The sequence below is a fragment of the Pagrus major genome, chromosome 9, assembly GCF_040436345.1.
Source record: "Pagrus major chromosome 9, Pma_NU_1.0".
Lineage (NCBI taxonomy): Eukaryota > Metazoa > Chordata > Actinopteri > Spariformes > Sparidae > Pagrus > Pagrus major.
In genome coordinates this window covers 24,139,838-24,150,013 of record NC_133223.1, presented here as the reverse complement: position 1 = coordinate 24,150,013, position 10,176 = coordinate 24,139,838, and the positions used below count along the sequence as shown (strand labels likewise).

The window sequence follows — 10,176 nt, the reverse complement described above, 5'->3', positions numbered from 1 at the left end:
TTAAATTTAAGACCTGTAGACAACATTACAGCAGTCTAGCCTGCTGAAAATAAATGCATGACTGAGATGCTGCTGGAGTGAATTTCAGTGTGAGGAGTTTGTGTTATCTCTGCTTCTGGTCAGACTGAAAGAATTAACTGCATTTCCTTAAACCGCCAGAAGATGGTGCAAGTTGATCTTCCTGAGTGATGAGTACAGGGGTGAAAATGATGCAGCCTCACACTTTGAACAACCACCATAGATTCAGTTCGATAGTTGGACCCTACCATTGTCAATTTAACTGATACTACAGTGATTACTAGCTTTGTATTGATGTTCGTCTGCTGGTGAAAATTAAGACTTGGGAATACTTTTTTGAACACTAAATAAAATCTGAGAAGAGGTTTGATCTGATAAATAAACACTTAAAACATCTGGGTGAGCTGTGTTTATTCTAAAAAGCTTTAAAATGTAGCTTTAGTAACTTGTAAAATGTGCATACATTTATAAATAAACATGTCTCTACTCATATTACACAGCGAAATCAGTTCACTACTTACATACTTACTATTGACTGTGAAAACAGTTGTAAAAGGCCTTTTCTGGCTCTGGAGAAGTCTCAGTAAATAACTCATGTCAGGGCAGTTCTACGTCATGCAGTCAAAACTAAAATATTCCATTATTTATAGTTACACAAAGGCCCAAACAAAAGCTCTCATTGAAGAGTTAAATGTTTAAGACAAGTTTCTATTTTTGATCTTTAACAGAAAAAATAAATGTATGATGTAAGGCTTGTTGTATTCCAAAAAAAAGAGCAGAAAAAAATAATATGCTTATATTCATTTATGTTTCATTTACTTAAAAAACATTGAAAAGTTAAACACTTTGTCAAAAGGCATTTTGAGGCCTGCAGTCCTCATACATCTTGAACAGAATAAAACATACAAACCTGAAATCAAATATATTGTTTCACTCTTTATCGTGATGACTATAATTGTCTAACGAGAAACAAGCAGCACAAATTACAACATCACATCTGTTGCGTTACTTTTTCCTATGAAACAATGTTCATCTTTACAATTCTTGTTGGATAAACAAACAAATAAGAGTAAGAATAAATAACATACATTTATTTAATGGTAACTGTCACATTGCAATGATCAAAACCTCACTTTGACAATCAGTCTTCAAAACTTTAATGTTTATAACAAAGGCGTGAAGACATGGCTGAAAGAGAAACATCACCGTTCTCACACCTAAGACAAAAGCACACTTATATTTTTATACCTCTATTGTATTTTTGCTTGCATTGCATTTGTAATTGCACTGTATTTGTGACTGTATTTCATTCTTCTTTCTAGATTTAACATTTAAAAAACCTCTTGTGGACAGGTGTTGTAAATTAAAATCTTATTATAAACAATAAATGCAGTTCATTTGGGGCTTCATGTCAAATAAATGAAGAAATTAAACCAAACTTAAGAGTTGAAATTTGAATATTGAATATGAAAGAGGTCATTTTCTGTCAACAGAAACTAAACCTAAAATCCGATGTCGTATTTTGGTCAGTTTAAATCCATAAATCAGAGGATTCATGACGGGAGGAATGAGCAGAAATTCTATAGCGATTAAGTTTTGCAGGCTTTGAGGCAAATCTGTGGAGCCAAATCGCATGTACATCAAATCAAAAACTATTACAACAAGGAAAGTGACTAAAGAGGTCAAGTGAGGCACACATGTCTGCATAAACTTCACTCTGTCATCTTTGGACTTCACAGACTTTACGACAAGATGCATGTAAGTCCAAATTATGAAAAACCCATGAGCCACGTAAATGAAAGTTGTTGCATGTGAAATAATACTACTTGCAAGAGTGTCATTTTCAGGGCAGGCAAGTTGAAAAATGATCCAGTTCACACAAAAGAGTTTCTGAATTTTTGAACCACATAACTTCAGCGTGGACGTAAGTATAATACTGATAGAAAACATGCAGAAAGGTGTTATCCAGGAGAAACACACCATCTGACAGACCCTCCTCTTAGTCATGAAAGAGTGGTAGTGCAGTGGTCGACATATAGCCAGATATCTGTCGTAAGCCATGACGGCTAGAGTGGACATCTCACAGCAAGCGAAAGAGTACATGACAAAAGCCTGTAGGAGACATGCTTCATATGAGATTTCATGAGAAGAAGACAGTAGATCGAAGAGGAATTTGGGGTAGAAGCCTGCGGTCCCATAAAGTCCATTAATGCAAAAACTGCACAATAAAACGTACATAGGTTCATGCAGGTTTTCATCTAAAATAATAATCAAGATGAGAGCAATATTGACAAACAAAATCACACAGTAACACAGTAAAGTGAGTGAAAAGATGGTGATTCTGTAATTCATTGTCTCATTTATCCCAGAGAGAGAGAAAACTCTGACAACAGAAACATTATCCATGATTACACAAACAAAAAAATCTACCTGTCCAGTGTCACAGCACACAGGATGTGATCACAGAGTTACAGAGAGTGTCTCTGGTTTCCCTCCACACCATCTATTATTACCAGCTTAGACTATGACAGCATTCCACTTGGGAGTTCAAACTCAGATCATTGTTCCGACTCCAAGTAATTACTACAGGCAGCAGATTCATCTAGTCCAACATCCGTCCAAAAAAAAAAATATTATCATTAAAGCTACAACTACTGACTATTTTCATAACACTATTTTACTAATCAGTTTTAGTTGTTATCTATTTATTTGATGTGGTCATAACAATAATTATATGTACGTTTTTGCGAAGTATGGATACTTTACGTTTCATTATGTCATTAAGTCTTTATTTCATGTTGTGACAATGCTGTGTTTAGATATGGTCAGTGGTGGGAAGTAATGAAGTGCTGTACAAATACATTGTTACTGTTGGTTAGTAGATTTTTTCCAGGTATCTCTGCTTTACTGAAGTATTTATTTTTTGACAACTTTTCACTTTTACTCACTACATTTGAACACAAATATCTGTACTTTACGCTCCTTACATTTTCAAAACAGGATTTATTACTTTAGTTTAATTGCATATGAGGGTAATTATTTTTTTTCATTTTTTAAAATTTTGTGTCATTGCACGCCACCTTCCCAACATCACAAAACTGTGTTTATATATGAAGCGTATGCTGTTTGGGATGCTTTACCAACTCAAAATGTCGGTATTTAACGTCCTGGGAATGGGACTGAACAATTATACAACTATATTTGTGGTGTGTTTACGAACAGTTCGGACAAATCCTACTGATTCTACCTTTAAGTTTAGTAGTCTTTGAATTATATTAATATGACGTGAGGGTCAGTTAGTTTTGTACAGAAATGGCCGGTAGAAATGTCCTTCAGAGGGATACTATTTACTTTATACTAAGTATGAGTAAATTTCATAGCCTGTACTCGTCTATGTTAACTTCTCTAAGACAAACTCTCCGCAGCAGACCAGTTGAACTTAGAAGCCGCCATCTTTGGTAAGTGGAGAAACGTACATCAGTACACGTTTAGGTGAAGATGGTGGACATGTGCAGAAAGAAGGCAGCCAGTAAATAATCAGGTAATATCGTTTACATGGGACAGTTTTTATTTCGATAAAAATTCTGAGTCAGGGCTCAGAATGCACTTTTTGCGTTGGTGATGGGGTTGTGTTGAAGCTAAATCACGGTGTTCAGTTGCTTTTTAAAGGCCCAGCACATCCACACAGATGTTCCCACTTATTCTGGCCAATTAAACTTCTGCACAGGCTAAAGTCATCAAACTTCACAAACAAATAAAAAAAAATGTAAGTTCTAAATTATCCCAAACAAAGAAGTGCAACAAAACTGCAAGGAGGGTCAAAGACATGACAGTCTATCAGTCTTTACACACCAACATAACATGAGAGTGTAATTAAACAATAAAACAAAACAAGCAAAACATGGGAGAAATATGGGTCAATGAAAAAAAAAAAATACCTCAAGCTAAGTGTGTGATACTGTGTTTATCAATAAACCACAAATATTTGTATTAAGCTCAAAAGACCTTTCCCAATTAGCTAGAAGTCAATCTGACATCTCACAGTAGGAAAAGCACAGAAGTATAAAATGAAATAAATGAAAATGAGTTCTGAATTACATTTAGCTACTTTAGTTTCAGGGTTTTGGTATGAATACATTCTGGCGCACACTGCCATGATTAACTGGGACGTTTAAAAGGGGCCAACAACAGCTGACATGTTTGCTGTGAAAAAAAGGCCTGTGTTACATGCTCAATGGCCTTTTGTATAATGTTGATGACATGCTATCGAATGAATCACCATGACGTTGCGCTAACAAAAAAAAGTCACTTCCGAGGAGGCCAACTTGTCAAGTTGTGTTCATTTTCAGCCATAACTGTAATGTGCAAAGGTATATAGTAAAACACAATTGTCTGATATTTTATGTACTGTGTTGCTTTGCTAGTGTCTTATGCAACATCTTATGCTAACTGCTAGCTTCGGGTAAACTCAAGCTGTCATTTTCTTTAGTCTGTGGCCCAACAGGTAAATTAGGTCTCTGACCTAACGTTATTGAAAGTGTTGTTAATAATGAAATATGAAAGCATCACACGTGCATTTGGATTTAATTAAATGTACAGGCTACACTTTGAGATAACATCATGAAAAGAGAGCATGAAGTTGTATGCAAGCTAATGCGTGATGCAGGGTTTTTCTGCCAGAACGTTATTGTATACAAACATTGTGATTCAGTCTAGAGGCCCCTAACACTTGTTAGTATACCTGTATGACACTGTCTTCAGATTACTTGCAGATTTACTGTAGACAACATCCACACCAGCCACGGTCTGTTCACCCTGCTGCCATCTGGCAAAAGATACAGAGGTACACCACACATACCACCAGACTATAGAGCAGCTTCTCTCCCCAGGCCGTGACACTCCACAATTCATCATCAAGACATTAAACCCTAGTTTAAAAATCATGACATTAAATTTACCTTGAACCTTGTACCTTGTGTTTCAGTATGACACTTGCTATATAAAACTGATATTTATCAGGAACTTAATAAACTTCTTTGCAAAGTTGTTTGTAAACCAGCAGCCAGACTGTGGGTGGGTCATTATGAGGGAAATAAGAAACCAATTTTTTCTCATCTCTTTGTCTCGGTATATTTGTAAAACGTCAAAACACTAATATTCAGTTTAATATAGATTTAATTCTGCCTGATTTTTTAAATATATATTTTTTAATAACAATAACTGTACAATGCCATGCTGTGTGGCGATATATGAAATATTCAGCCCTTTCAGGACGAGGCACCACAGCAAAGAGAGCTCTGATTCAGAGAGTTTTATAAGTGAACATGTTAATCAACACATCCTCTGGTCAGGTTAAATCAGGTGCATAGTTAAAGTGCACCAGTATACATGTGTTATACTGTTTTGTGTGATGGAGAAAACATCAGGATGATTTACAATACTCTAAATACATTACATGCAGGAACAAAAAGAAAGATAAAAATGTGCATCTGTCACATGTAGCATATCAGAAATACATTAAAAAAACAACATGTTGAAGGATCTTTAACAAAAATAGAAAAGTTAAATGTTTTGTTGGTCAACATATACTGAAACCTGCTTTCATCAGTCACATAGAAACACAAACCTTAACCCAGAGATCATAATATATCGTAAAGAAAACATTTGATCTTTGTCAAAACTTTGAGGAAGATGTCATTTTCTTTGAACATGAAAAAAGCCCAGAATTCTGTGTCGTATTTTGGTCAGTTTAAATCCATATATCAGAGGATTCAAAACAGGAGGAATGAGCAGAAATTCTATAGAGATGAAGTTTTGAAGGCTTTGAGGTAAATCTGTGGAGCCAAATCGCATGTACATCAAATCAAAAACTATTGTAGCCACAAACGTAGTTAAAGAGGTTAAATGGGGCACACATGTCTGCATAAACTTTACTCTGTCATCTTTGGACCTCACAGAAGTTATGATGAGATGCATATAAGTCCAAATGACGAAAAGCCCATGAGACACATAAAAGAAAATTGTAAAATATGCAAATATATTGTTTGGAATAGTGTTAGCGTCAGGGCATGCAAGTTTAACAATTATCCAATTCAAACATAGAAGTTTTTTAATGTTTGTACTGCACAATCTGAGTCTCGATGTCAGCACAACATTGATGGAGAAGATGCACAAAGGTGTTATCCAGGAGAAACACACCATCTTAGAGAGCCTGCTTTTAGTCATGAAAGAGTGGTAGTGCAGTGGTCGACATATAGCCAGATATCTGTCGTACGCCATGACGGCAAGAATAGACAAATCACTGCAAGCAAAAGAGTAAATGACAAAGGCCTGTAGGAGACATGCTTCATATGAGATTTCATGAGAAGAAGACAGTAGATCAAAGATGAATTTAGGGTAGAAACCTGCGGTCCCATAAAGTCCATTAATGCAAAAACTGCACAATAAAATATACATAGGTTCATGCAGGTTTTTATCCAAAATGATGATCATGATGATAGTCATATTGAAAAACAAAATCATGCAGTAATACAGTAAAGTGAGTGTGAAGAGAACTACTCTGTAGTTATTTGTCTCATTTAACCCTGTTAGAATAAAAATTCTTACAATAGAAACATTTTCCATTATCAGAGAACACCCGTCTTGTCAAATGCTTCTTCCACCGTCTCACAGCATAAATGGTCATATGAGTACAGGGCGTTTGCCTTTACACGCTCTATTAGTAACAGCTTGGCTACAACAACAAAACACAGAGGAATTCAAACTCTGTTTTCTCTTTTAGCATAGCACTTATCACAATAACCAGCTCATTAGTTTGGCCAGCATCAACATTGACTCTTGAGAAAAGAGGGGGAAAAAAAAGTCTGACACAGAAAAGTCTTATTCATGTTAAAACTAGATAAATTCGTAATTATAAGTACTTAAAATATTACATGTAAATTAATTGTGTATACTCGACATTAATTTCATTTTCTAAAATAATATTTTGACAACATCCATCCAAAAAAAACATATTATTATCATTAAAGCTACAACTACTGACTATTTTCATAACACTATTTTGCTAACCAGTTTTAGTTGTTATCTCTTTATTTGATGTGGTCATAACAATAATTATATGTACGTTTCTGCAAAGTATGGATACTTTACATTTCATTATGTTCAAGTCTTTATTTCATGTTGTGACAATGCTGTGTTTAGATATGGTCAGTGGTGGGAAGTAATGATGTGCTGTACAAATACATTGTTACTGTTCGTAAGTAGATTTTTTCAGGTATCTGTACATTACTTAAGTATTTATTTTAACTTTTACTCACTACATTTGAACACAAATATCTGTACTTTCTGTGCATTCTGGCGCACACTGCCATAATTAACTGGGACGTTTAAATAGGGCCAACAACAGCTGACGTGTTTGCTGTGAAAAAAAGGCCTGTGTTACATGCTCAATGGCCTTTTGTGTAATGTTGATGACATGCTATCGAATGAATCACCATGACGTCGCGCTAACAAAAAAAGTCACTTCCGAGGAGGCCAACTTGTCAAGTTGTGTTCATTTTCAGCCATAACTGTAATGTGCAAAGGTACATAGTAAAACACAATTGTCTGATATTTTATGTACTGTGTTGCTTTGCTAGTGTCTTATGCAACATCTTATGCTAACTGCTAGCTTCGGGTAAACTCAAGCTGTCATTTTCTTTAGTCTGTGGCCCAACAGGTCAATTAGGTCTCTGACCTAACGTTAGTGAAAGTGTTGTTAATAATAAAATATGAAAGCATCACACGTGCATTTGGATTTAATTAAATGTACAGGATACACTTTGAGATAACATCATGAAAAGAGAGAATGAAATTGTATGCAAGCTAATGCGTGATGCAGGGTTTTTCTGCCAGAACGTTATTGTATACAAACATTGTGATTCAGACTAGAGGCCCCTAACACTTGTTAGTATACCTGTATGACACTGTCTTCAGATTACTTGCAGATTTACTGTAGACAACATCCACACCAGCCACGGTCTGTTCACCCTGCTGCCATCTGGCAAGAGATACAGAGGTACACCACACATACCACCAGACTATAGAGCAGCTTCTCTCCCCAGGCCGTGACACTCCTCAATTCATCATCAAGACTTTAAACCCTAGTTTAAAAATCATAACATTAAATTTACCTTGAACCTTGTACCTTGTGTTTCCGTATGACACTTGCTATATAAAACTGATATTTATCAGGAACTTAATAAACTTCTTTGCAAAGTTGTTTATAAACCAGCAGCCAGACTGTGGGTGGGTCATTATGAGGGAAATAAGAAACCAATTTTTTCTCATCTCTTTGTCTCTGTATATTTGTAAAATATCAAACACTAATATTCAGTTTAATATAGATTTAATTCTGCTAGATTTTTAAAATATATATATATTTTAATAACAATAACTGTAAAATGCCATGCTGTGTGGCGATATATGAAATATTCAGCCCTTTCAGGACGAGGCACCACAGCAAAGAGAGCTCTGATTCAGAGAGTTTTATAAGTGAACATGTTAATCAACACATCCTCTGGTCAGGTTAAATCAGGTGCATAGTTAAAGTGCACCAGTATACATGTGTTATACTGTTTTATGTGATGGAGAAAACATCAGGATGATTTACAATACTCTAAATACATTACATGCAGGAACAAAAAGAAAGATACAAATTTGTCACATGTAGCATATCAGAAATACATTAAAAAAACAACATGTTGAATGATCTTTAATAAAAATAGAAAAGTTAAATGTTTGGTCGGTCAACATATACTGAAACCTGCTTTCATCAGTCACATAGAAACACAAACCTTAACCCAGAGATCATAATATATCGTGAAGAAAACATTTGATCTTTGTCAAAACTTTGAGGAAGATGTAATTTTCTTTGAACATGAAAAAAAACCCAGAATTCTGTGTCGTATTTTGGTCAGTTTGAATCCATATATCAGAGGATTCAAAACAGGAGGAATGAGCAGAAATTCTATAGAGATGAAGTTTTGAAGGCTTTGAGGTAAATCTGTGGAGCCAAATCGCATGTACATCAAATCAAAAAGTATTGTAGCCACAAATGTAGTTAAAGAGGCTAAATGGGGCACACATGTCTGCATAAACTTTACTCTGTCATCTTTGGACCTCACAGAAGTTTTGATGAGATGCATATAAGTCCAAATGACGAAAAACCCATGAGACCCATACAAGAAAATTGTAAAATATGCAATTATATTGTTTGGAATAGTGTTAGCGTCAGGGCATGCAAGTTTAACAATTATCCAATTCAAACATAGAAGTTTTTTCATGGTTGTACTGCACAATCTGAGTCTTGATGTCAGCACAACATTGATGGAGAAGATGCACAAAGGTGTTATCCAGGAGAAACACACCATCTTAGAGAGCCTGCTTTTAGTCATGAAAGAGTGGTAGTGCAGTGGTCGACATATAGCCAGATATCTGTCGTACGCCATGACGGCAAGAATAGACAAATCACTGCAAGCAAAAGAGTAAATGACAAAGGCCTGTAGGAGACATGCTTCATATGAGATTTCATGAGAAGAAGACAGTAGATCAAAGATTAATTTAGGGTAGAAACCTGCGGTCCCATAAAGTCCATTAATGCAAAAACTGCACAATAAAATATACATAGGTTCATGCAGGTTTTTATCCAAAATGATGATCATGATGATAGTCATATTGAAAAACAAAATCATGCAGTAATACAGTAAAGTGAGTGTGAAGAGAACTACTCTGTAGTTATTTGTCTCATTTAACCCTGTTAGAATAAAAATGCTCACAATAGAAACATTTTCCATTATCAGAGAACACCCGTCTTGTCAAATTCTTCTTCCACCGTCTCACAGCATAAATGGTCATATGAGTACAGGGCGTTTGCCGTTTCAACTTCTATTAGTAACAGCTTGGCTACAACAACAAAACACAAAGGAATTCAAACTTTGTTTTCTCTTTTAGCATAGCACTTATCAAAATAACCAGCTCATTAGTTTGGGCAGCATCAACATTGACTCTTGAGACAAGGGGGGAATAAAAGTCTGACACAGAAAAGTGTTATTCAAGTTAAAACTAGATAAATTCATAATTATAAGTACTTAAAATATTACATGTAAATGAAAACTGTTT

General features: G+C 35.3%; 3 protein-coding genes across 3 annotated transcripts; all 3 read right to left on the bottom strand.

Annotated features, from left to right (window-relative positions):
* Nucleotides 1–1,494: 1,494 nt before the first annotated feature.
* LOC141002878 (olfactory receptor 4B13-like) lies at nucleotides 1,495–2,424 on the bottom strand. Its single transcript, XM_073474287.1, has one exon. The coding sequence runs from the start codon at nucleotides 2,422–2,424 to the stop codon at nucleotides 1,495–1,497; it is 930 nt and encodes a 309-aa protein (XP_073330388.1).
* Nucleotides 2,425–5,712: 3,288 nt separating this feature from the next.
* On the bottom strand, nucleotides 5,713–6,642 carry LOC141002906 (olfactory receptor 6B2-like). Its single transcript, XM_073474326.1, has one exon. The coding sequence runs from the start codon at nucleotides 6,640–6,642 to the stop codon at nucleotides 5,713–5,715; it is 930 nt and encodes a 309-aa protein (XP_073330427.1).
* Nucleotides 6,643–8,900: 2,258 nt separating this feature from the next.
* Nucleotides 8,901–9,851, bottom strand: LOC141001999 (olfactory receptor 6B2-like). Its single transcript, XM_073473165.1, has one exon. It carries the CDS (start codon nucleotides 9,849–9,851, stop codon nucleotides 8,901–8,903), a length of 951 nt encoding a protein of 316 aa, XP_073329266.1.
* Nucleotides 9,852–10,176: the final 325 nt, after the last annotated feature.

Excerpts from the sequence above, each read along its gene's own strand:
- LOC141002878 (XM_073474287.1), bottom strand. The coding sequence starts at position 2,424 with ATGGATAATGTTTCTGTTGTCAGAGTTTTCTCTCTCTCTGGGATAAAT.
- LOC141002906 (XM_073474326.1), bottom strand. The coding sequence starts at position 6,642 with ATGGAAAATGTTTCTATTGTAAGAATTTTTATTCTAACAGGGTTAAAT.
- LOC141001999 (XM_073473165.1), bottom strand. The coding sequence starts at position 9,851 with ATGGAAAATGTTTCTATTGTGAGCATTTTTATTCTAACAGGGTTAAAT.